Source organism: Pongo pygmaeus, chromosome 18, assembly GCF_028885625.2.
Source record: "Pongo pygmaeus isolate AG05252 chromosome 18, NHGRI_mPonPyg2-v2.0_pri, whole genome shotgun sequence".
NCBI lineage: Eukaryota > Metazoa > Chordata > Mammalia > Primates > Hominidae > Pongo > Pongo pygmaeus.
Window position 1 is genome coordinate 25584154 of NC_072391.2, and position 26842 is coordinate 25610995.

The 26842-nt window shown below is 49.7% G+C and overlaps 1 protein-coding gene across 2 annotated transcripts in view; it reads right to left on the minus strand.

Moving 5' to 3' along the window:
• The window catches only part of EEF2K (eukaryotic elongation factor 2 kinase), an 83623-nt gene that overhangs the window by 24360 nt on the left and 32421 nt on the right, over positions 1 to 26842 (minus strand). For both annotated transcript variants that reach the window (XM_054455629.2, XM_054455633.2), the window contains 10 exons: positions 19197 to 19297; positions 15150 to 15210; positions 13260 to 13297; positions 12634 to 12805; positions 7087 to 7236; positions 6598 to 6730; positions 6213 to 6340; positions 5264 to 5465; positions 3419 to 3486; positions 1566 to 1643 (listed from right to left, as the gene is read on the minus strand). In XM_054455629.2, coding sequence (XP_054311604.1) covers positions 1566 to 1643; positions 3419 to 3486; positions 5264 to 5465; positions 6213 to 6340; positions 6598 to 6730; positions 7087 to 7236; positions 12634 to 12805; positions 13260 to 13297; positions 15150 to 15210; positions 19197 to 19297 — 1131 coding nt within the window. The remainder of the gene's footprint in view (positions 1 to 1565; positions 1644 to 3418; positions 3487 to 5263; positions 5466 to 6212; positions 6341 to 6597; positions 6731 to 7086; positions 7237 to 12633; positions 12806 to 13259; positions 13298 to 15149; positions 15211 to 19196; positions 19298 to 26842) is intronic.

The following is a 26842-nucleotide window of genomic DNA, read 5'->3' on the forward strand; positions in this document are numbered from 1 at the left end:
AACCAGCCTGGCCCTCCCAGGTGACCCTTATCTCAGAAAATTAGCCCTATGTTCCCAGGTGACAATGGAACCCTTCTCTGCCAAGCAGAAGGGATGCTGGGTCACAGGCAGGGATGACAACACTGGTGCAGCCATAGCCTCGCTGTCCCTCTCCCTGTGTGAGCAGGTGGAACTGACTTGATGGCGCAGGATCCCAACACAAAGCCACTGCGGTAATGGGCTCTCAGCCAGAGCTCCTACTGAATGTTTAGTTTATATTTTAATTTAGACATGGGTCTTGCTTTGTTGCCCAGGCTGGAGTACAGTGGTGCGATCAAAGCTCACTGCTGCCTCAAACTCCCCAGGTTCAAGCAATCCTCTCACATTGCCCTCCTAAAGTGCTGGAATTGCAGGTGTGAGCCACCAGGCCCAGCTGTTTTACTTTTTTTTTTTTTTTTTTTTTTTGAGACAAAGTCTCACTCTGTGGTCCAGGCTGGAGTGTAGTGGCATGACCTCGGCTCACTGCAACCTCCACCTCCCAGGCTCAAGTGATTCTCATGCCTTGGCCTCCTGAGTAGCTGGGACTAGAGGAGTGCACCACTGCACACGGCTAATTTTTGTATTTTGAGTTGAGATGGAGTTTCACCATGTTGGCCAGGCTGGTCTCGAACTTCTGGCCTCAAGTGATCTGCCTCGGCCTCCCAAAGTGCTGGGATTACAGGCAGGAGCCACCACGCCCAGCCAGCATGTTCTTTATTCACAATCATAAAGCTGAGATCAGAGGTGTCCTGGAAAGACTGGCCTTGATGTGCAGGCTCCATTTCAGCACAGGGTAAGACCTCTAAATGGCAGATACTGTCTGAGGCCGCCCTCACCAGGATGCTGCTGGGAGGCTGCCCGAGGAACTGACCTCCAAGGCCCTCCTCCGCCGGGCCTCACAGGATCCTGCCTATGAGTGGGTCCAGCTATTACCCAGGATCCTCTATGCTCAGCAGCCCAGGGCTCCCACTTCACCATAAGATTTGTCAGCCATTATCAGCCTTATATCTAAGCCTCCACACTCGCCCCATTACTGGTCCACATGATCCTGTTTTATCTTCTCCTTTGCATTTATCTTTATCTGAAATAATCATTTATTTTATGTTATTTATTTTTTTTTTTTTTTGAGGCAGAGTCTCGCTCTGTCACCCAGGCTGGAGTGCAGTGGCACGATCTTGGCTCACTGCAACCTCTGTCTTCTGGGTTAAAGTTATTCTCCTGCCTCAGCTTCCCTAGTAGCTGGGATTACAGGCATGCACCACCATGCCAGGCTAATTTTTGTATTGTTAGTAGAGACGGGGTTTCACCATGTTGGCCAGGTTGGTCTTGAACTCCTGACGTCAGGTGATCCACCCGCCTTGGCCTCCCAAAGTGCTGGGATTACAGGCGTGAGCCACCATGCCCAGCCTAAAATATTCTTTGTTAATTTATTTGTTATCTTCTCAGGACCCACTCATATTCCCCCTCCAGGAAGGGGAGTTTTCATTTTCCTGGAGGATAAATAAGGCAACGGGTGACACCAGTCTCATTTCCTGGGGGTTCCTTACATGTTCTCGGGGCTCAGGGTCATCCAGCTCACCCCGCTTCTCACTGGGGTATCCGCTGTCCCCACTATTCTCAGAGTCCTGTGGAGAGAAGATGGCTTTAGGGTCCTAGTGGTCCCCTGAGCGCCTGGCACTGGTTATGACATCTTGACACCCCAACCGTTGGCTTTCTCCCCTCTGTCCCATTACCTAACACCCTGCTCCTGCTGTCCCTTGCCGGGCGTGGTGGCTCATGCCTATAATCCCAGCACTTTGGGAGGCCGAGGCAGGCAGATCACTTGAGGCCAGAAGTTCGAGACCAGCCTGGCTGATAAGGGAGTAGTATAAGGTAACGGTAAGGACCCTGGGCTCTACAGCCAGACGACCTGGGCTGGAATCCTGGCTTTATTTCTTGCCAGCTGAGACCTTGGGCAGTTGCTTAACTTCTCTGAGCATCAGTGTCCTTAGTTATGGGATTCATTATAGCCCCTACATCAAAGGGCTGTGTGGGTGAAATGCATTGTTACATCCTGAGAGTGTGGATCACAGGAAGTGCTTTACTCAGAGTGACTCACCCACTTCACAGGCAAAAAAACAAAGGCTGGTTAAGGGCTATGACCCACGGACAAAAATATAGCATTGGGAACAATATTTAATACAAATAAGCCCTCAACCAAAACCACACAGGTCACCTGGGCATTTTTATTTCTTTTTTGAGATGGAGTCTCGCTCTGTTACCCAGGCTGGAGTGCAGTGGCACGATCTCAGCTCACTGCAACCTCCACCTCTTGGGTTCAAGAAATTCTTGTGCCTCAGCCTCCTGAGTAGCTGGGATTACAGGGAACTGCCACCATACTCGGCTAATTTTTGTATTTTTAGTAGACATGGGGTTTTGCCATGTTGGTCAGGCTGGTCTTCAAATTCCTGACCCCAAGTGATCCGCCCCCCTCAGCCTGCCAAAGTGCTGGGATTACAGGCGTGAGCCACTGCACCCAGCCTCTACTAAAAGGTATTTCTTTTTTTTTTTTTGAGACAAGATCTCGCTCTGTCACCCAGGCTGGAGTGCAGTGGTGTGATGATGGCTTACTGCAGCCTCTGCCTCCCAGGCTCAAGAGATCCTCCTACCTCAGCCTCCTGAGTAGCTGGGACTACAGGTATGTGCCACCATGCCTGCCTAATTTTTGTATTTTTTGGTAGAGATGGGGGTCTTGTCATATTGCCCAGGCTAGTTTCAAATTCTTGGGCTCAAGTGATCTGCCCACCTTGGTCTCCCAACGTGCTGGGATTATAGGCATGAGCTACCGTGCCTGGCCAATTTTACTGAGAAATATTTCAAACACACACACAAGCATAGAGAGTATTATAATTTGCCATAATATACATTTGTGAGAATGCAGATAAAATGCCTTCAGTTTCTTACCACCAAGTCAACCCAAAGCTGCAGGAAATGTTCTGTTTATCTAACTGGAGAGCTAGGTGTGAAGAGCTAGAACACATGGCTTACTGTGCTATGTGTTACACATCTAAGACCCAGTATGGGGGCTCTATAGGACAACCAACACATGTGGGGTCAAACCAAACCTGGGGCTGAGACTGGCATTTACTACAAGATTGCATTGTTGCTGACTGGGAGTCCCTCTTCCCTAACCATCTCTGGGAACTGCAAGGGACCCACCTTTTCTCAGAGGAAAGCACAGCCTTGGGCTGGAGGCTGACATTCATCTGCATCCTCCCTAATTCCCCCATCCTGTACCCTCCTGGCAGGGCCTCGGCTAGGCTGCCCACCTCCGAAGCTGAAGATTCACTCTGGGAGTGAATCTACTCCTCCTACCCTTGCTGGGGTCTGAAGCCTGCAGCCTCCCTCCCCTCACACTCACCCGGTGGTTGTCTAGATGATCATGCTCTCTGGATGCCATGTTATCGAGGTCACTGAACACTGGCCAATCTGGGCAGGGAGAAACAGACATCATGTCCTGGTTCCACTACTGGAACATGCATAAGACCAACCCATGGCCTAGGGCAGTCCATACCTGCCACCAAGCCTTTTTTTTTTTTTAAGCTTTAAAGAAAGGCACAAAAAAGGAGAGAAGAATGTTATCAGCACCTGGAGGCTAAAGTTCTTCCTTGAGAACTTATTCTAAGTCTGCTGTTTGCCAACTACATGATTCTGGCCAAGTGGTGTCACCTATGTGTGTCCTCAGGGTTGTCACAATGCAATTATCCTTGTATGTGTTTATTAGCATATGTGCCTGGCCACCGCTTGGTCCTCAATAAGATGCAGTTGTGAAGGAAGAAAAGACGTTTGTACATGTGGGGCTCAAGAAGTGGGCCTCAGACAGCTTCAAAACCATCTTCAGCTGGGCACAGTGTCTTAGGCCTGTAATCCCAGAACTTTGGGAGGCCGAGGCAGGTGGATCACCTGAGGTCAGGAGTTCGGGACCTATCTGGCCAACATAGTGAAACCCCATCTCTACTAAAAATACAAAAATTAGCTGGGTATGGTGGCACGCACCTGTAATCCCAGCTACTTGGGAGGCTGAGGCAGGAGAATCGCTTGAACCCGGGAGGTGGAGGTTGCAGTGAGCCAAGATCATGCCACCGCCTTCCAGCCTGGGTGACAGAGCGAGCCTCCGTCTCAAAACAAAACAAACAAACAAACAAACAAAAAACACCAACCATCTCCTGGTGGTTCCCTATCTCTGTCTCCTGCCCTCTATAGCCAAATCTATCTGCCTGTTTTTATAGTTTGTAAGAACAGTGTTTACATTTTTAAATGGATGACAAAAATTAAATTTCACCATCCATAGAGTTTTATTGGAACACAGCCACATCCACTCATTTAATATTTTCTGTGGGAGCTTTCATGCTCCAAATGCAGAAACTGAATGACCTGCAAAGCTTAAAATATTTACTCTCTGGCCTTTTAAAAAAGTCTGTTGATTCCTGTTCCAGACTATTCCGAAGACCTTCCAGTGGAGACATCTAAAGGGCTTCTTTAATGTTTGACACTAAAATCTTTCTCTCTTCCAAAGGTATCAAAACGAGAAAAATTAAAAAACTAAATAATAAAATCTTGCTCTCCTGCTCTGAGCCTGCTCTTGCTCACACTTTCCCTGAATACATGACCTCCAGCTCTTCAGGCCAACACGCTGGGGTCAGTCTCGCCTCTATCCTTTCCTACAGACTCTCGTCTGAATCATCAGCAAACTCCGCTCTTTCAGTGTCAGAAATAATGATTCTGTTTTTCTCCTTTGACCCATTAATATCATGTTCATAGCTTTTCTAACATTGAACAACCCTCAGATTCCTATGAAATCCCTATTTAACTGTGACAGGTGAACCTTTTAACATAGTACTATTTTTATTTGTTAATATCTATTTAGATTTTTTTTTTGTTCTCTCTCTATACACAAATAAAAATTTTAAATAAGGTTGGGATATAATTTTCTTTTTTGGTTTGTCAAATTTATTATATGGGTTTTGCTGGTTTCATAAAACACACTGATAAAAGTTACTTTGTTTCCTACAATAGGGGTTGTTTTTATAGCATCTGGATGATCTGTTTTGAAAGTTCACTCAATGAAACTCACCTATAAAACCACTGGGGCCATGAACCTTTTTGATTAGCATGTCTGATTTTTCTAACATAAATGAAAGCTGGTTTAGCTCTGCTCCACCTGTCCCCTCCAATCACAGTGACTAGGGACTGAACCGTCACTCACGGAGGTGGTCTAGCTTCTGGCTGTGTGGTGTGGCCGAAGATGGGGAAGAAGGGAGAGAGTCGAAGGTCACGTCGCTCATGTTCTCGTCTCCAGAGTTCTCTGAAAGGGGACGGAGCAGGGGTGGCCGGCTCCCAGAGAGGGTCCTTACTCGGGGGCTCCCACATTTTTCCTCTGTTCCTCTCAAGATGGTCTTGGCTGATTGCTAGGGACATTAATAGGGATACTCATGTCACGCACACACCCTCTGGGAAATAAAGGGCTCTTCCTGTTGTTCCCTCTAACCCTGAAACCCCTTCATCCACATGTTTAGGAGCTGATACATTGTCTTAAAAAACAGGCATGTTTAGGAGCTGATACATTGTCTTAAAAAAATAAAAAATCAGTCGGGGATTAAACCTAAGGCTCCAAGAAAGGGCATCTGGAACAGAGGCTCAGAGGACCTGCCAGCATCCCCTAAAGCACTGACCACATTCCACAGCCCAGAGCTGGAGAAAGCATTCCACTCTATGTCCAGCATCCCAAGCTGGTCTTTGCAACATTCTCTTGTCTCTGGTCCAAGTAGCAATGGGAGGGATGGGAGTTATTTTGGTGAGGTGCCTGGAGAGCCAGGTCTAAGACTAGTTCAGTCATTTATCAATACATCACACAAACACACACACACCACACGCCTTCTCACTATCTCCACGTGCCTGTTCCCCTCACTCTGGTAAAAAAAAATGGGCCCAACCTAAGCAGATACCAGCTGCTCGACTGTAAGCACACTCAGGAGGGCTTTGTGCACTGAGCTGGAGGGGACGGGCTGGGGCATGGATGCGACAGATGCTTCCAGCCCTGGTATTCGTCAGTTAAGCACTGCTTGACCTGGCTGTCACCACACAGGGGAGCACGGCTTGCTTTGTGGGTAGCAGAAGGGCCTGCCAGGCCAAGCAGGGTCACACTGGGCACCCACCAGCAGCTTGGTGTTCTGATTCACCGCATCCCTCTCCCGGGGCGAGAGGTCAAAGGGAGCAAGGCCCATGCTCTCGCAAATCCGGTTGCAGGCATGAGAGTAGAAGAAGAGCGCCATCCCGCGGACACCTGTGGACAGAGCGGGGGTGTCTGGAGTGTTGCTTTGCTCTGTGATGGGGGACAGGCAGTGGTGGGCCTCACACACGTGGCCAGGGCAGGTATAAAACATGCTAAGCTGGGAGGCATCAGACATCCAGGCTCCCATCTCCATGATCTTAAAAAAGCGCGTACAATGTCTCAGCCTGTTTCCATGGCTGTACAAAGAGCTCAGAGTTTTTAGCAGGGAGCCTGGTTTCTGTGGAAACAGGCTGGCTTTCCCCACCTACCTAGGTTGCCATCTCCAAAGTCAGTGCCCGTCTCCGTGTGGATCTGTGGGTCGGTGTAGAGATCCCCAACTCCCTGGATGTCCACCACTATCAGCTGATGGCCGGAACGCTCAAACGTGAAGTGGCTGAAGGCCTACAGGCGACAGGAAGGAAAACGAGATGTCAAGAGACAGGCTGAGGGCTGTGCAGGCACTGGCCATGCCTCTGCCCATGCTGAGGGGCTTTCTCTGCAAGGAGTTATATAGAGGAAAAGACAAAGGAAAAAGGCCTCTTCAGTTGGGCAGGGACCTTGGGCTGCAGGTCCTGTGGCCACCTTAGGTGACAGAAGCTGTCATGGGGTAACAGGTCTCCTTCTGAATGCTCCAAGAGGCTTCTCTGAGGGTGAGACTCCAAGCCCACAGGGATCTTCCTCTTTAGGGGCTGAGCCTGGCCAGGATCTCACCCCAAGGGCTGTGGTGGGTAGAGGGTGGAGGTGAGCCCGGGCCTCACCTGCGGCGTCAGGCGGATGTTGTCATCACGGACAAAGCCAGAGTTGGAGTTGTACTTGATGTACTTGCCCTCGATGTAGTGCTCCAGGTGGAAGAGGGGCTTGCCTGGTCTGTCCTTCAGCTCGATGATGCACATCTGCATGATGTCCACCTGGTGGGATGGGGAGTGGGCTCAGGCAGGAGGGCCCAGGCGCACCTCCTCTGAGAAGTGGCAAGGGGAGGGCTGAGAGGAACTCGCCTGCCTGGGCTCAGATCCTGGCTCCATGACTTACAAGCTCTCTATTGCAGGAGCTCCTGATGATGCCCAGAATCTAATCTCCTCTTTCTTTTTTTTTTTAATTAAAAAATATATATTTTTAGGCTGGGCACGGTGGCTTACATCTGTAATCCCAGCACTTTGGGAGGCTGAGGCAGGCGAATCACTTGAGGTTAGGAGTTTGAGACCAGCCTGGCCAACATGGTGAAATCCTGCCTCTACTAAAAATACAAAAATTAAGGCTGGGCGTGGTGGCTCACACCTGTAATCCCAGCGCTTTGGGAGGCCAAGGTGGGTGGATCACCCAAGGCCAGGAGTTTGAGACCAACCGTGGCCAACATGGTGAAACCCTGTCTCTACCAAAAATACAAAATGAGCCAGGCATGGTGGCACATGCCTGTAATCCCAGCTACTCGGGAGGCTGAGGCAGGAGAATCACTTGAACCCGGGAGGCGGAGATTGCAGTGAGCCAAGACTGCACCACCGCACTCCAGCCCTGAGCAACAAGAGCAAAACTCCGTCTCAAAAAAAAATTAATAAATAAAATAAAAATACAAAACTTAGCTGGGAGTGCTTGTGTGTACCTGTAATCCCAGCTACTCAGGGCGTTGAGGCAAGAGAATCACTTTAACCCAGGAGGCAGAGGTTGCAGCGAGCCAAGATCATGTCACTGCACTCCAGCCTGGGTGACAGAGTAAGACTCTGTCTTAAAAAAAAAAAAAATTTATTTTAGAGACAGGGTCTCACTCTGTCGCCCAGGCTGGAGTGCAGTGTCATAATCATGGCTCATTATAGCCTCAAACTTCTGGGCTCAAGTGATCCTCCCACCTCAGCTCCTGAGAAGCTAGGACTACAGGCGTGTGTCACACACATGGCTCATATCTAAACTTTTTTATAGAGATGAGGTCTCACTATTTTGCCTAGGCTGGTCTTGAACTGGCCTCAAGAACTGGCTTCAAGCAATATTCTTGTCTTCCAGCATCCTCCCAGAGCATTAGGATCACAAGCTGCAGCCATTGTGCTCAGCTCTGTTTTCCTTTGAGTTTTAAAAGGGTACACAGCCACCCACTAGGGATGACATTGCTAAGCTTCCCTTGCAGCTAAGTGTGGCCACATGACTGTGCCCAGCCAATGGGAAGTGAGCATTGCGATGATGTAACTCCAGCCTGCCCTGTAAGGTGGACTCTGCTTGGGAGCCAGAATTGATTATGTGGTCCATGGCAAACCCGAGGGGATGGCAGACAAAAAAGACCAATGGAATGAGTTCTCTAGATGGCTTCAAGGAGACGAGGCACAAGCCTACCCCAAGCCACCCACCAATGCAAGACCTCCACACAAGTGAAAAAGAAACCATTTCGTGTCCACACATATTTGTGGGTCTGTTTGCTAAGCAACTTAGACTATGCCTTACAGTAAAACTGCGAATTTAGGAACATTTCTGAATTTCACCTCTCTGTGCCTCAGTTTCCTTCCTGCATAAAGAGGGTCTCAGGCTCAGTCTGTGAATTAAATTTATTGATGCAAAAACAAGCCAGGCAATGTTTGCTTTTATTTTATTTTATATTTTATTGAGACAGAGTCTCACTCTGTTGCCCAGGCTGGACTGCAGTGGCACAAGCTTGGCTCACTGCAACCTCTGTCTCCCAGGTTCAAGCAATTCCTCTGCCTCAGCCTCTCGAGTAGCTGGGACTACAGGCACCTGCCACCATGCCTGGCTAATTTTTGTATTTTTAGTAGAGATGGGTTTTACCATGTTGGCCAGGCTGGTCTTTAACTCCTGACCTCAAGTGATCCGCTCCCCCCTCCACCCTCCGGGCCTCCCAAAGTGCTGAGATTACAAGCATGAGCCACTGTGCCTGGCAACTCATTTTTATCAGGAGCTACAATTCTAGAGAAATATAAACCAACCTCTAAACAGCAGTTTTCTCCCTGCAATGGGAAATTATAGGGAACTTTGACATTCCTTGCTGATTTTTTTTTGTTTTTACAAAGTCTATGTTTAATTTTGTACACAGAAGAAAATATATAAATAGTGCATATGGTTTGTAAAGTGGAGTAGGGTAGATTAGGGACTCTAGCTTGCACCTCTTGCCCTGTTACACAAGGACTCATCCTTGGTTCCCATGTCTCCCTCAATGCCACCTCCTGGGAGGATTAGGTCCAGGTTTCCCAAGGAAACGACCATCCATGGAGAGTGGATCACCAGACATGCAGACAACAGCTACAGAGGCCGAAGGGGTCCTGATCTGAGAGGTGAGAACTTGCCCCAAACGCAGCCTCAGTTGGTTCTGGGAACCGGCCTGAGGGGAAGGCAGGGAGCGGCGGTTCTCAGAGAGTTCTGCCCCAAAGGCTGGTTCCATCCCTACAAGGGAACTTATAGCAGGGCCACCTGCTGGGCCAGAGAGCTCCCTGTGCGAGGGGCAGTGGCACAGCCACAGTGGACAACCAGCACCTCCTCAAACAACCACGTCTCTCTCCCTCCCTTAAGTCAACCACATTATTACTACTACTACTACTACTACTACTATTTGGGGATGGAGTCTTGCTCTGTCACCCAGGCCGGAGTACAGTAGCCCAATCTCAGCTCACTGCAGCCTCCGCCTCTCGTGTTCAAGTGATTCTCCTGCCTCAGCCTCCCAAGTAGCTGGGATTACAGGCGTGCACCACCATGCCCAGCTAATTTTGTATTTTTAGTAGAGGCGGGGGTTTCACCATGTTGGCCAGGCTGGTCTCGAACTCCTGACCTCAGGTGATCCGCCCACTTCAGCCTCCCAAAGTGCTGGGATTACAGGCATGAGCCACTGTGCCAGGCCTACCACAGTATTATTTACTGGACACCTAGGCGCTAGGAGACAGCAGTGAACAAGATAAAATAAAATCTCTGCCTTTAGGGGAGAGAAGCACCTAAAATATTAACTAAATGAATGACACACTAACTGCTCCAAAGAACAGAAAAAAAAAAAAAAAAAAAACTAGAATGATGTGACAGAGGTGACTGGGGCAGAGGGACCGCTTCTTAGGGTTGTCTGAGATGGGCTGGCTGAGGAGGTGACACAGGATCTGAGACCTGAACTATAAGAAGGAGCTAGCCATGCAAGCATTACGGTGACACAAGATGCCGGCCAAGCCCACAGCCAGGGCCAAAGTTTTGGGGCAGGAACAAGCTTGTGGAGGAAGAGAAAGGAGGCCAGGCTGGAAGGCTGCAAATTGCAGAGGAAGCCACAGCCCCCCAGGGTGGGGACTGTGGCTTCTTGTGCCTGCCTCAAGTATGCTTCATCAAGGGCTCTGCAAACAGCAGGTGCTCAATAAATTCTGCACACCCAGGAGACTGTGCCTTGTATGTAGTAGATGCTCAAGCTGTGGAAGATCTGAGCTGTGGGCTCATGCAGGGCAGAGGCACGGATCCTTCCTCAAATGACGAAAGGCAACAGGGAATTCTGCTTGGCCTCAGTCACTCATCACCCTAGGGGCTGAAATGAAGGTGCCAACCTAGCAGGGGGTTGAAAAGCCTGCATTTGAGCCCTGGCTCCAGCTCTGCCTGGTTGGGCAAGTCATTTAGCCTCTTTGAGCCCAGGGTTTCCCAAACAGCAGACATACTATCAACTCTGATATGGTTTGGCTGTGCCCCCACTCAAAGTTCATCTTGAATTGTAGCTCCCATAATTCCCACGTGTTGTGGGAGGGACCTGGTAGGAGATAATTGAATCATGGGGGTGGTTTCCCCCATACTGTTCTCATGATAGTGAATAAGTCTCACGAGATCTGATGGTTTTATAAGGGGAAACCCCTTTTGCTTGGTCCTCAATCTCTCTTGTCTGCCACCAGGTAAGATGTGCCTTTTGCCTTCCGCCATGATTGTGAGGCCTCCCCAGCCATGTGGAACTATCTGTCCATTAAACCTCTTTTTCTTTTATAAATTACCCAGTCTTGGGTATGTCTTTATCAGCAGTGTGAAAACGGACTAATATACATTCCCAGCTCTTTCTTCTGCTTTTTCTTGGGAATCTCACCTTTTCCAGTCTCAGTCCCTGTGGTCTGGGTGGAACACCTACATACCTAGCTCTAAGGGCAGGCACATGGCTAGGGTGTGCCCAATCTGCATATTCCCGCCCCTTGGCCACTGTGATTGGCTCGGCAATAGGGATCTGACTTAATCAGAGCCAATGAAACCCAGCTCTGGGACTTTTATTGGAACTTCTGGGGAAATAGGTTTTGTCATTCCAACAAGAACTTGGGCCTGCTGGGGGCCAGAGTGCTACCGCTAGTGCAGAGGCTGCCTGAGAATGATGCCAACCCAGAAGAACACCCAGGCCAGAGATGGAGGAAGATTCTGACAACCTCAGTTTAATCCTGAATCCAGCCGTGCCTGTGGCCAGCATTATTTTTCAGTTACATAAGGCAATGAATTCCCTTTTTGGATTAAGCAGTTTGAGTGGGTTTCTGTCATTTGCAAACAAAAATCCTGACTAATAGATCCCATCTGTAATTGAGGGTAGAAACATTCCAACCTCAGAGCTCTGTTTTCAGGAATAAATGACTTTGGAACAAGTGCAATGGCTCATGCCTGTAAGCCCAGCCCTTTGGGAGGCCGAGGTGGATGGATTGCTTGAGGCCAGGAGTTTGAGACCAGCCTGGGCAACATGGCAAAACCCTTTCTCTACAGAAAATACAAAAATTAGCTAGGCATGGTGGCATACCCTTGTAGTCCCAGCTACTTAGGAGGCCGAGCTGGGAGGATTGTTTAAGCCCAGGAGGTTGAGGCTGCAGTGAGCTGTAATCACGCCACTGCACTCTGGCCTGAGCAACCAAGAAAGATCCTGTCTCAAAAAAAATAAAAATAAAATAAATGACTTGGTTCATCATGCTCAGTAAACAGTGGTTGTTATTAGCTACTATTAAGAAGGTGAAAGAGGCCGGGTATGGTGGCTCACACCTGTAATCCCAGCACTTTGGGAGGCCAAGGCAGGCAGATCACTTGAGGTCAGGAGTTCGAGACCAGCCTGGCCAACATAATGAAACCCCATCTCTACTAAAAATACAAAAATTAGCCAGACATGGTGGCAGGCACCTGTAATCCCAGCTACTGGGGTGGCTGAGGCAGGAGAATCGCCTGAACCTGGGAGATGGAGGTTGCAGTGAGCCAAGATCATGCCACTGCACTCCAGCCTTGGTGCAAGACTTCATCTCAAAAAAAAAAAGAAGGTGAAAGAGGGATTCACCATCGCCCTCTTTCCCAGACAATGTGCCCAGCTGCCCTGGCATGGAAAGGGGGCAGGCAGTGGGGCCACGCACCTGCTTGGGGGGCTTGTGCCGGTTATACTCCTCCCCCCAGAGCTTGGCCTCCATCTGTAGACGCACGTCCTCAAAGTACACATCCCGGTCTACGGGCTCGATGTAGCGCTTCGCCACGTAGTTGGAGGCTCCCTTCCACTGCTGGGCATGCAAGAAGTTGGAGAGCTTCTTCCTGTGGGGAGAGGCAGCAGGGGGCCTACCTGGGTACTCTGGGGTTCACCAGGGACACAGCCCTGGTCCTCAGGACAGCAAGACTGTGTCTGACCTGGGTGGGTGGCTGGCAGCAGGAACAAAATGCAGGAGGTAGGAAGGACGTCCCCACCCCTCTGCATCATTCAAAGAGCTGGGACAGGGGGATTAAAGGTCACTGTTAAAGGTCTCCTATCCCATTTCCTTTGACCTCCCAACACCAGGGCAGAGTGAGGTGTTCCCTGTTCTTCCTGAGCCCATCGTCACAGCCAGGCCCAACGTGTGGCCCGAGGGAGACCAAATGGACAGGAACCTGGGCTACAAGAAGGCAGAGGCCCCTGGCTCCATTCCTTGGCTGAAAATGTCCCAATGCCTCAGCTCTTAGGAGCCTGGGGGGACTCTGGGCAGGGCCCCAAGAGGCAGGTTGAGTCACTTACGTCCGGAAGCACTCCCTCATTGCTCCTCGGCCGAAGGGCTGAAAGACACCACACACAGAGTGTTATCAGTCCCCATGCCCCACCCAAAAGGGACCCTAAGACAGGAGGTGCTCTCCTTACATGCCTCCCACCAAATGGGTGCCCTGGGCCTCATCTCAATCCTGAAATCCCTGGGGATCTCCCTCCTATGTCTCAGCACCAAAGCCATAGAGGCCTTCCAACCCAGAGGCTGCCAGGATGACAAGGACCCCCCCATTCCTCCACCCCAGCTGAAGGGAAGAACCCATAGAGGCAGGATGATGGCAGAGGGACAGTGCATCTCAGAGGACGTTTACACAGCCCTGACTGTAAGAGAAAAAAAATGGAGATAACCTATGTGTCCAGCAACAATATACTGGAAAAATCAACCAGGTGTATTCCTTCAATGAAATACCATGCAGCGATGAAAACCAATGCAAAATGTTGACCAAAAGAACACTTGCAGTGCCAGGAGCAGCGGCTTATGCCTGTAATCCCAGAATTTTGGGAGGCTGAGGCAAGAGGATCGCTTGAGGCCAGGAGTTCAAGAACAGCCTGGGCAACATAGCAAGACCTCCTTCTACAAAAATTTTAAGGCTGGGCACAGTGGCTCATGCCTGTAATCCCAGCACTTTAGGAGGCCGAGGTGGGTGGATCACCCGAGGTCGGGAGTTCGAGACCAGCCTGACCAATATGGAGAAACCCTGTCTCTACTAAAAATAGAAAAATTAGCCGAGCGTGGTGGTGCATGCCTGTAATCCTAGCTACTTGGGAGGCTGAGGCAGGAGAATTGCTTGAACCCAGGAGGCAGAGGTTGTGGTGAGCCAAGATTGCACCATTGTACTCCAGCCTGGGCAACAAGAGCAAAACTCTATCAATCACCAAAAAAAAAAAAAAAATTTTGAAAAATTGACTGGGTGTGATGGGGCATGCCTGTAGTCCGAGCTACTCGGGAGGCTGAGGTGGGAGAATTGCTTGAGCCCAGGAGTTCAGGGCTGCAGTGAGGCAAGATCATGTACCCCTACACCCCAGCCTGGGCAGCAGAGCAAGACCCTGTCTCTAAAAAAGAATACCTGTTGTATGTCCCCCCACTTATATGAAGCAAAAAAATAGGGAAAAGTAATCTAGGGTGATAGAATTCAGAGGGGTGCTTACCCTGTGGGTATGGGAGGAGTGACTGAGGGGGCTTGGGCAGGCTGGTTGCCTTCTGTTTGTTGATATGGGCCGCTGGTAAGGCAGTATGCTCATTTTGTGACAACTCAGCAAGCTGTACACTTTTCTGTGTATATTGTATATTACACTAAAACAAAGTTTCACAAAGCAATCCTAACCTCAATATGCAGGAAATACTCTATTTTCTAGTCTTTTTTTTTTTTTTTTCCTTCAAAAGGCTGGTTATATTTTTAGTAGAGATGGGTGTGGTGGCTCATGCCTATAATCCCAGCACTCTGGGAGGCCGAGGCAGGAGGATCATCTGAGCCCAGGAGTTTGAGACCAGCCTGGGCAACATAGTGGAACCCAAGTCTCTATAAAAAATTAAAAAATTAGCCAGACGTGGTGGTGTGTACTTGTGGTCCCAGCTACTTGGGAGGATAAGGTGGGAGGATGGCTTGAGCCCAGGAGGTCAAGGCTGCAGTGAGCTGTGATCATGCCACTGCACTCCTGGGCAATAGAGCGAGACCCTGTCTCAAAAAAAAAAAAAAAAAAAAAAAAAATGCTGGCTGCAACCAATTAATAAACAATAACAAAGAATCCCTCGAAGTTACAAAAATTAAATAAAGTGGGAGTGGGACAGAAGGGTGCACAGACCAAAGTCAGCTGCAGAAAGTCTTTGCTCAGCCCTGTCCCCACGGGGCTCAACGCCCTGCTCACCTGAGACGCCATCTTGATCAGAACTTCATCATCCAGCCATTCCCCGGTGACAGCGTTGTACCTGCAGAGACCCATCCACCACAGGGCACAGTGTCCATCACATGGTCCTGTTCCTCACTGGCTAAAGGCCAAAGACCCTTCTGGGCTCCCCACTGACCTCAGAACCAACCCACTCTCTACCTGGGCCCATAGCCCAGCCAACCTCCTGGGTTGAGTTGTAGACATTGTCCCTCCCTCCCAAGTCCCAACACGCTGGTCTCCAATCCTTTCCTCAAACCCACTGCTCCCTCTCTACCATGTCTCCCATTCCCATATCCCCAGCACTCACTGCTGTGCTGTTTACTGGCTTGTTCTGCATCTGGGGCCCCCACTGGACTGTAACCCCACAAAAGCAGACCCATGTCTGTCTTAGTCATCCAGGACCCAGTGTGTGTGGATGCTTAATAAATACACATGGCCGGATGTGGTGGTTCACGCCTGTAATCCCAGCACTTTGGGAGGCTGAGGCAGGCAGATCATGAGGTCAGGAGTTTGAGACCAGCCTGACCAACAAGGTGAAACTGTGTCTGTACTAAAAATACAAAAATTAGCCAAGCATGGTGGCGCATGCCTGTAATCCTAGCTACTCAGGAGGCTGAGGCAGGAGAATCGCTTGAACCCAGGAGACAGAGGTTGCAGTGAGCCGAGATCGCACCATTGCACTCCAGCCTGGGCTACAGAGCGAGACTCCATCTCAAAAAATAAAAAATAAAAATAAAAATACATACATACATAAAATAAATATACAAGGTGGATGAATGACTGAATAAATAATATCTTGATCATAACTGGTCTCCGTAACAAATGGCATGGCCCAGGGAGGGGAGGTGGTGGTGGTGCCCTCAATCTTGCCAGGCAGCTGGGCACATCTCCCGAGAAGTAACAGCCACACACAGTGGTGGGTAGGGGTCCCGTCTCTCAGTCTAGACAGGAGAAGGGCTGCCGGTGTACGGGTAGAAAGGAGTGATCTCTTTCCTCCCCATCATAAGGGTCATGGACAACAGCCCAGTTTTATGTGACATGGAAGCCTTCAGAATGAAGACTCAAAGATACAGAACAAATCCGATTTTATGCTGAGGTTCAGTGAAGCAGGGATGGCGTGGAGCAATGTGATTGGGCAAAAAGGAGATGAGCTAATGGTAACAGACTGAGTGGGCCAGCAAGGCCTGTTCCGATTCTTCTTGGCCACCCTGTTATAGCATTTCCTTCTCTTGTGTATGGAGTAGGACCCCTTTGGAATGAGGGTCTCATTCCATAATTTATTTATGGCCAGCTATTGCACAGAAAATTCGTGTAAGGTTAGAGAATTTTTTTTTTTTTTTTTTTTTGACACAGAATCTCCCCGTCACCCAGGCTGGAGTGCAGTGGAGCAATCTTGGCTCACTACAACCTCCACTTCTTGGGTTCAAGTGATTCTCCTGCTTCAGCCTTCCGAGTAGCTGGGATTACAGGTGTGCCTGCCACCATACCAAGCTAATTTTTTTTGTATATTTGTAGATATGGAGAGTCACCATGTTGGCCAGGCTGATCTTGAACTCCTGGCCTCAAGTGATCCACCTGCCTCGGCCTCCCAAAGTGCAGGGATTACAGGCGTGAGCCACTGCACCTGGCCTAGAGTAGTATTTTTAAGCTTTATGGCTGGCTTTGGGAAAAAGGGGTTCTAGTTTCTATGACTGGTAGTGGGGAAGGGCAATTCTAGTTTCTTTTTTTTTTTTTTTTTTGTTGAGATGGAGTCTCGCTCTGTCACCCAGGCTGGAGTGCAGTGGGGCGAACTCAGCTCACTGCAACCTCTGTCTCCTGGGTTCAAGCAATTCTCCTGCCTCGGCCTCCCGAGTAGCTGGGATTACAGGCACATGCCACCATGCCCAACTAATTTTTGTATTTTTAGTAGAGATGGGGTTTCACCATATTGGCCAGGCTGGTCTCGAACTCCTGATCTCATGATCTGCCTGCCTCAGCCTCCCAAAGTGCTGGGATTACAGGCGTGAGCCATCGCACCCGGCCAATTCTAGTTTCAATGGCTTGCTTAAGGGGACAACGAGGGGTGAGAGACAGGAGGGCAGGAGAAGGTCAGAGAGAGGCTATTTCTGAAGCCTTCACTTTGGGGTATCATTTTCTGAGCCCCAGTACCAGGTTGTATGATGGTAAATATATATTTTGTTTTAGATTCCACTTCCTGGCATGCAACTCTGAAAGTCCTTGGAATCTCCAAAGTGACGTCTTTTTTTTTGAGACTGAGTCTCACTCTGTCACCCAGGCTGGAGTGCAGTGGCACGATCTCAGCTCACTGCAACCTCTGTCTCCCAGGGTTCAAGCAAGTCTCCTGCCTCAGCCTCCTGAGTAGCTGGGATTACAGGCGCCTATCACCACGCCCGGCTAAATTTTTGTATTTTTAGAAAAGACGGGGCTTCACCATTTTGGTCAGGCTGGTCTCGAACCCCTGACCTCAAGTGATCCACTCACTTTGGCCTCCCAAAGTGCTAGGATTATAGGCATGAGCCACCATGCCCAGTCTTCTTCTGTTCCCTTTGTAACATCCTTTATAATAAATTAGTAAATATGAGTAAGTGTTTCCCTGAGTTCTGTGAGCTGCTCCAGCAAGTTAATCAAACCCAAGGAGGGGGTCATGGGAACCCTGATTTATAGCTGGTCAGAAGCACAGGTGAAACCACTTGGGGCTTGCGATCAGCAGTAAAAGTCGGGGACGGTCTTCTAGGACTGAGCCTTCAACCTGTGGGATCTGATGCTATCTCCAGGTAGATGGTGTCAGAATTGAACTGAATCATAGGATACCCAATTCAAAACTCCTCTAATTCCTTCAATTAGAGGAACAGAATCAGAGGCACATCTGCTGGTGTCCACTGCAGATCTGATTACTGCTTGTGGGTGGGGAGAAACCTCCACACATTTTGAGCTCACAGAAGCATTCTGTGTTGTAAGGGTACAGTAGGTGAAATTAAGTTTGTTTTTGCCATAGATAGGTGTATACCTAAGGCAGAGAGAGCTTGGAGAGGGTTCAGGGAACATTTCCATCTCTCCTTTCCCAGAGTAAATCAGCCCCTGGGCCTGGCCAGGCCTCACACAAGTTTGCCTGGTGGAAATCTCCTCAGCTCAATGGATCCCTAAAGTTTGAAACCTCCCTCCAGGCTGAGGTGTTCTTAACTCTAGTTGGAGGTTTCCCTTAGCGCACCTCTCAGCCAGGGCAGACTCCAGAACACCCCACCCTCGGTGAGAACAGGTTTCCCAGAGCCTGATGCCTCCACCAGGAAAAACAAGCAGAGGCCTGGCAGGTTAACCTCCCCTAGGCTCAGAGGGAGGAAAGCTCTCCAGAGCTGCACAGTTGGCACCGGCCCAGGGCAAGTATAGTTGATGCTTGAATGACATGGGTTTGAAGTGCGTGGGTCTACTTATAAATGGACTTTCTTCAATCAATATATTGGAAAATGTTTTAGAGATTTGCAACAATTTTATTTTTGACATGGAGTGTTACTCTGACGCCCAGGTTGGAGTGCAGCAGTGCTATATCAGCTCACTGCAACCTCCACTTCCTGGGTTCAAGCGATTCTCCTGCCTCAGCCTCCTGAGTAGCTGGGATTACAGGTGCCAGCCACCATGCTTGGCTATGGCTAATTTTTGTATTTTTAGTAGAGATGGGGTTTCACTATGTTGGCCAGGCTGGTCTTTAACTCCTGACCTCAAGTGATCTGCCCATCTCAGCCTCCCAAAGTGCTGGGATTACAGGTGAGAGCCACCTCACCCGGCCAGAGATCTGCAACAATTTAAAAAAACTAGCTCAGTCTAGCCTAATAGGTACCTTGTGAGAACCACGAGAAGGATTCAGTGAGGTAGTGCACCGGGCCTTAAGCATTCATTAGCACTCCAATATTAGCTGCTGTTATGATTACTCCCTTCCCCTGACCCCCAAGAGTACTTAGGCCTCCCTGATTGGGAGCAGAAGCTGGACATATAGCTCCCAGGACTCCTCGAGACCCCACACAAGCTGCTCACCTGTGTCGAGTAGCACGTTCGGTGGCAATGTCTTCCAGGTGGAACTCAGCCCAGGGGTCGGGCATGTGCTTAGCCTTCTGGATTGCGTGCTTCCAGGCTTCCTGTGGAAGGCAAAGGGGAAGGTAGGAACATCAGGCCCAGGTCAGGGGCTTTGGGGACAGCGCGGGCTCCTCCCGCCCTGTTATTTCCTCTGGAGAGGCAGACAGTATTAAGACAGAGAGAGACTCCTGTCTAGTAGTCTTTCAGGAACACAGTCCCCAAAAGAACCTATCTGCACTCACAGGCACAGCCTCCTTGTGGGCAGAAATGGCACATCTTAACTACACAATACTTGGATCAAAGAGTTGAGAATGAAAATAGGATACCATTCCCCCATTCAGGTTGGCTAACATTTCATTATATATATATAGTATAGGATATATATATACACACACACAATACATATATAGAAACAGAGTATAACGTATATATATATAGAAACAGAGTCTCACTCTGTCACCCAGGCTGGAGTGCAGTGACGTGATCTTGGCTCGCTGCAACCTCCACCTCCCGGGTTCAAGCGATTCTCATGCCTCAGCCTCCCAAGTAGCTGGGATTATAGCCACCACGCATGGCTACTTTTTGCATTTTTTGGTAGAAACAAGGTTTCACCACATTGGCCTGGCTGGTCTTGAACTCCTGACCTCAAGTGATCCACCCGCCTTGGCCTCCCAAAGTGCTGACATTACAGGCACGAGCCACTGTGCCCGGCCTCTTTTTTTTTTTTTTTTGAGACAGGGTCTTACTTTGTCGCCGAGGCTGGAGTGCAGTGGTGCAATCTCGGCTCACTGCAACCTCTGCCTCCTGGATTCAAGCAATTCTCCCACCTCAGCCTTGTGAGTAGCTGGAGCTACAGGTGCACACCACTATACCTGGCTAATTTTTGTACTTTTTGGTAGAGACGGGGTTTCGTCATGTTGGCCAGGCTGGTGTCAAACTCCTGACCTCAAGTGATCCACCAGCCTCGGCCTCCCAAAGTGCTGGGATTACAGCAGGTTGGCAATTATTTTAATGAGATGAAACATTTTAGCGAGTGCTGGCCCAGATATCAGGGAACGGGTATCCTCACACACCATCGGGGGTATAAAACTTTTCTAGGCTGGGCTGGGTGCAGTGGCTCGTGCCTGTAATCCCAGCATTTTGGGAGGCCGAGGCAGGCGGCTCACCTGAGGTCAAGAGTTTGAGACCAGTGTGGCCAACACCGTGAAACCCTGTCTACTAAAAATACAAAAATTAGCTGGGCGTGGTGGCACACGCTTGTAATCCCAGCTACTCGGGAGGCTGAGGGAGGAGAATCGCTTGAACCCAGGAGGCGGAGGTTGTAGTGAGCCGAGATTGTGGCTGAGGGAGGAGAATCGCTTGAACCCAGGAGGCGGAGGTTGTAGTGAGCTGAGATTGTGCCATTGCACTCCAGCCTGAGTGATAGAGGGCGACCCTGTCTCAGGAAAAAAAAAAAAAAAAGGCTGCATCTCTGGTGGAAATTCTTGACCCTACCAGACCCAATGACCTCTTTTTATAATAAATATTGTATAACACTCCATTTTACTGCCCTATATGAAATTCATAGATAACATAAATTTCTAAGCTCAGAGCTAGAACCATGCCAAAGATATGTTGCCTTTTTTATTTTTTATTTTTTTTTCAGGAGACAGGGTCTCACCCTGTCCCCAGGCCGGAGTGCGATGGCATGATCACAGCTCAGGTGATCCTCTCACCTCAGCCTCCCGAGTAGCTAGGACCCCACCCAGGCTGAGCCACCATACCTGGTTAATTTTTTAATTTTCTGTAGGGACAGGGTCTCACCATATTGCCCAGGCTGGTCTTGAACTTCAAGTGATCCTCCCACCTCAGCCTCCCAAAGGATATGCCGCCTTTACACATAACATAGCATTTAACTCTGGCCTCAGATAATTATGAAATGATTCCCATGAGCTGTTCCAAGGTCTTGTGGGATGCAGGAAAATTCATCGTGCAGAACAGCCCTGTTTCAGGGTTGCTGGCATTCCCAGCCTTCCGTAACTCTGTGCCAGCAGTGCCCACCACCCCATCATTATGATGACCCAAAAGAACTCCCAAATCTATCAAAACCTATTGACAGTGGCCGGGCATGGTGGCTCACACCTGTAATCCCAGCACTCTGGGAGGCCGAGGCAGATGGATCATCCAAGGTCAGGAGTTCGAGACCAGTCTGGCTGACATGATGAAACCCCGTCTCTACTTTAAAAAAAAAAAAAAAAAAAAAGCCGGTGCATACCTGTAATCCCAGCTACTCGGGAGGCTGAGGCAGGAGAATCGCTTGAACTGGGAGGTGGAGGTTGCAGTGAATGGAGATCAGGCCACTGCACTCCAGCCTGGGTGACAGAGCGAGACTCTGTACCCCCCCAAAAAAAGAGTCCAGCTTCCCAAGGACTCAGCCCAATCAGGGCTTTACCTCATCCGCAGCACTAGGTCCTGCTCAAAATAGAAGCAGCTCAGGCAGTGGAGCTGGGCCTTCCAATACACACACACAGAGCCCAGGCCTCTCACTCTCTCTAGGGCTTTCTTTTGTTTTTGGGTTTTTGTTTTGTTTTGTTTTTTAAATAGGAACAAGGTCTCTCTCTGTTGTCCAGGCTACGTGGCAGTAGTGTGATCATAGCTCTCTGTAACCTCAAAACTCCTGGGCTCAAGCGATCTTCCTGCCTCAGCCTCCTGAGTAGCTGGGACTACACTTGTGTGTCACCATGCCCAGCTAATTTTTTTTTTTTTTTTTAAGAATTTATTGATGATTCTTGGGTGTTTCTGGGAGAGGGGGATATGGCAGGGTCATAGGATAATAGTGGAGAGAAGGTCAGGAGATAAACACATGAACAAAGGTCTCTGGTTTTCCTAGGCAGAGGACCCTGCGGCCTTCTGCAGTGTTTGTGTCCCTGGGTACTTGAGATTAGGGAGTGGTGATGACTCTTAAAGAGCATGCTGCCTTCAAGCATCTGTTTAACAAAGCACATCTTGCACCGCCCTTAATCCATTTAACCCTGAGTTGACACAGCATATGTTTCAGAGAGCAGGGGGCTGGGGGAAAGGCCATAGATCAACAGCATCCCAAGGCAGAAGAATTTCTCCTAGTCAGAACAAAATGGAGTCTCCTATGCCCACCTCTTTCTACACAGACACAGCAACAATCTGATCTCTCCTTCCTTTCCCCACACTTCCTCCTCTTCTCTTCAACAAAACCGCCATTGTCCTCATGGCCCGCTCCCGATGGTCGCTGTCTATTCGGAGCTGTTGGGTACACCTCCCAGACAGGGCAGCCGGGCAGAGGCGCTCCTCACGTCCCAGACAGGGCGGCCGGGCAGAGGCGCTCCTCGCTTCCCAGATGGGCCGCCCGGGCAGAGGCGCTCCTCGCTTCCCAGACGGGGCCGCCCGGGCAGAGGCGCTCCTCACTTCCTCCCAGACCGGGTGGCAGCCGGGCAGAGGCGCTCCTCACCTCCCAGACGGGGCGGCCGGGCAGAGGCGCTCCTCACTTCCCAGACGGGGTGGTGGCCAGGCAGAGGCGCTCCTCACTTCCCATATGGGGTGGCGGCCGGGCAGAGGCGCTCCTCACTTCCCAGATGGCGCAGCCGGGCAGAGGCACTCCTCACTTCCTCCCAGACGGGGTGGCGGCCAGGCAGAGGCACTCCTCACCTCCCAGATGGGGCGGCCGGGCAGAGGTGCTCCTCATCTCCCAGACGGGGCAGCCGGGCATAGGTGCTCCTCACTTCCTCCCAGACGGGGTGGCAGCCGGGCAGAGGCACTCCTCACCTCCCAGACGGGGTGGCTGGGCAGAGGCGCTCCTCACTTCCCATACGGGGTGGCGGCCGGGCAGAGGCGCTCCTCACTTCCTCCCAGACGGGGTGGCGGCCAGACAGAGGCGCTCCTCACTTCCCAGACGGGGTGGCCGGGCAGAGGCGCTCCTCACTTCCCAGACGGGGTGGCCGGGCAGAGGCGCTCCTCACTTCCCAGACGGGGTGGCCGGGCAGAGGCGCTCCTCACTTCCCAGACGGGGTGGCCAGGCAGAGGCACTCCTCACCTCCCAGACGGGGCGGCCGGGCAGAGGCGCTCCTCACTTCCCACACGGGGTGGCAGCCGGGCAGAGGCGCTCCTCACTTCCCAGATGGGGCAGCCGGGCAGAGGCACTCCTCACTTCCTCCCAGATGGGGTGGCGGCCAGGCAGAGGCGCTCCTCACTTCCCAGACGGGGCGGCCGGGCAGAGGTGCTCCTCACTTCCTCCCAGACTGGGTGGCGGCCAGGCAGAGGCGCTCCTCACTTCCCAGATGGGGCAGCGCCCAGCTAATTTTTTTATTTTTATTTTTATTTTGCAGAGACGGGGTTGCACTATGTTTGTTGCCCAGGTTGGTCTCGAACTCCTGGCCTCAAGTGATCCTCCTGCCTCAACCTCCCAAGGCACTAGGATTACAGACATGAGCTGCTGCACCTAGCCTGCTGGGGCTTTTTTACCGCTGCAGAGTTCAAAAAATAAAGCCTGTAATTCTTTTCTTCTATTTTGGTAGCTAATTTAAACTTAATTTAAAAGTTGGAGAATACAGAAGACAAAGAAAAGTCAAATCCACCATATACCATCCCCTGGAGCAATACCGTAGACTAATTCTTTTCCAGATCTTCTATATGCTTTTTTTTTTTTTGAGACAGAGTCTCCCTCTGTCACCCAGGCTAGAGTGCAGTGGGGTGATCTCAGCTCACTGCAACCTCCTGGGTTCAAGCAATTTTCCTGCCTCAGCCTCCTGAGTAGCTGGGATTACAGGCGTGAGCCACCATGCCTGGCTAATTTTTGTATTTTTAGTAGAGATGGGGTTTCACCATGTTGGCCAGGCTAGTCTCAAACTCCTGACCCCAGGTGATCCATCTGCCTTGGACTCCCAAAGTGCTGGGATTACAGGCGTGGCCACCTTGCCCGGCCTACATGCATTTTTTAATAAGATTGGTATCATACTGTAAAATACAATTTACCTCCTTACAGGAGAGTGGGTCAATGGGATTTTGTGCTTTATTTAGTGATCTCGATTTTTTTTCTGATTCCAAAGTATGATCCACATCACATAAAAACTGCAAGCACTATAGAACTCTGAATTAGAAAGCAGAAGTCCTCCCTAATCCACTTCCTCTGAAAACCACAGCTGACAGTTGATGTAGACATTCTGCAAAATTTTTTCCTATGCCTCTGTGAACACAAACACATATTTAAGAGCAGTTTAGGCCGGGCGCGGTGGCTCACACCTGTAATCCCAGCACTTTGGGAGGCTGAGGCAGGCAGATCACGAGGTCAGGAGTTTGATATCAGCCTGGCCAACATGGTAAAACCCTGTCACTACTAAAAATACAAAAATTAGCCGGGCATGGTGACACGAGCCTGTAATCCCAGCTACTTGGGAGGCTGAGGCAGGAGAATCGCTTGAACCCAGGAGGCAGAGGTTGCAGTGAGGCAAGAGAGTGCAACTACACTCCAGCCTGGGCGACACAGTGAGACTCCATCTCAAAAAAATAAAAAGAGAGCAATTGGACCACACAACATGTTCTGTTGTGCATCTGACTTTTCTTAATGCAAGATCTTGGACATCTTTCCATGTCATATGTGCAGACTGGCTGGGTGACCTCCTTTCATTTCCAGAACTACCAGATATACAATTATATAAATGTACCTTAAGGTATTTGTCTAACCTCCAATTGAATAACATTTGGGTTCTCTCCAACATTTCCTAGTACAAACAGTGCTGAAGTGAACATCTTCCTATCCAAATCTTGGGCGCTTGTGCAAGATCTCAGCAGCACATATTTTTTGGGAAATGTAACTGCTGGATCACATTTAAAATCTAGAAATGACTGAGTTCTCCGCCAAAAAATTTATCCCAAGTTATACTCCAAGAAGCAGTAAACAAATCACTAAACTTCTTTTGGCACAGACAGTACATCAGATAAGTATAAAATTTATAAGTTATTTGCATCCTGCTTTAATAGTTGCATAATAATCTACTGTATAACTTTTTTGTTATTGGCTTAATTATTCACCTGTTGCTCTCCACTGTTAGACTTCAAGCTTGTCACTGATTGTTCCCTGTTGTAAATAACTCCACAGCAGACATGTGTACGTCTAAAACATTTTTCTGAATTTCGGTCCCTGTACTTTTTTTTTTTTTTTTTTTTTGAGATGGAGTCTGGCTCTGTCACCAGGCTGGAGTGAAGTGGCGTGATCTCAGCTCACTGCAACCTCTGCCTCCTGGGTTCAAGCGATTCTCCTGCCTCAGCCTCCTGAGAAGCTGGGACGACAGGCACGCGCCACCATGCCCAGCTAATTATTGTATTTTTAGTAGAGACAGGGTTTCACCATGTTGGCCAGGATGGTCTCCATCTCTTGACCTTGTGATCCGCCTGCCTCGGCCTCCCAAAGTGCTGGGATTACAGGCATGAGCCACCTCGCCTGGCCCCTGTACTTTTTCTCTTAAAGAGACAGGGTCTTGCTCTGTCGCTCAGGCTGGAATGCAGTGGCGTGATCATAGCTCACCACAGCCTCAAACTCCTGGGTTCAAGTGATCCTCCTGCTTCAGCTTCCCGAATAGCTGGGATGACAGGCGCTTGCCATGATGCCTGGCTAATTTTTTGAATTTCTGTACAGACAGGATCTCGATATGTTGCCCAGGCTGTTCTCAAACTTCTGGGCTCAAGTGATCCTCCTGCCTTGCCCTTCCAAAGCTCTGGGATTACAGGCATGAGCCACCATGCCCAGCCCAATCCCCGTACCTTAAAGCACCACAGTCTCAGCTCATATTCCGGCTGCCACAAATGGCAGGGACAGCCTTCGACCTCCACCTGTCAGGAGAGCCTGCAGGGTTGAGAACTCAGCAGGCCACCCTTCCAAGCGTGTCTGTACAGGTGCCTTGTTCTCTCTCTGTGACACACAGTTCTCTGACAGTGCCTCTCTCAAACGACTCCACCACTCCCTAAGCCACTAACAGGGACCGTCCCCATTCAATGAAGATTAGCAACAGAAATTACCTCCTGGCTGGATGCCGTGGCACCAACCACAAAACAGGGAGGAAAGTACTGCAGAAATAGAGGGTGTGGTATTTCAAAGGATAAAAATCACCTTTTTTTCCAAACCCAGAACAGAGTCATGCCAGACCTCATTGGCCAACGGGTGGGATTAATGCAACTGATTTTTTTTTTTTTTTTTTTTTTTTTTTTTTTTTTTAGTAATCACAGTATAAAAAGTCCTGTACTAACATTCATGGCCCTGACTCTGGTTCCAGCTCACCACTGACTGGTTGTGAGAACTTCCATTTCCTTGTTTACAAAAAAGGATGAAGAAGGTTTTAACTCCTGGTGGTTCACTTCTTTTTGGCCCCTGCAACCAGGGTAGACACACTTCCACCAAAAACAGTGGCTCACTGGGGTAGCAGTGCTTATTATGGGTGACTCCTGCCCAAGCTACAAATCACCAGTAATATGTTACCATCAGGAGGGGAATGGAAGCAGGTACTGCCATCTTTGAGAGATACCTGGCAGTGGCTATGAACCTTCTTCTGCACCGACTTCTGACCCAGCCATTCCTATCACCTACCCAGGTGTGTCCAGGTAAG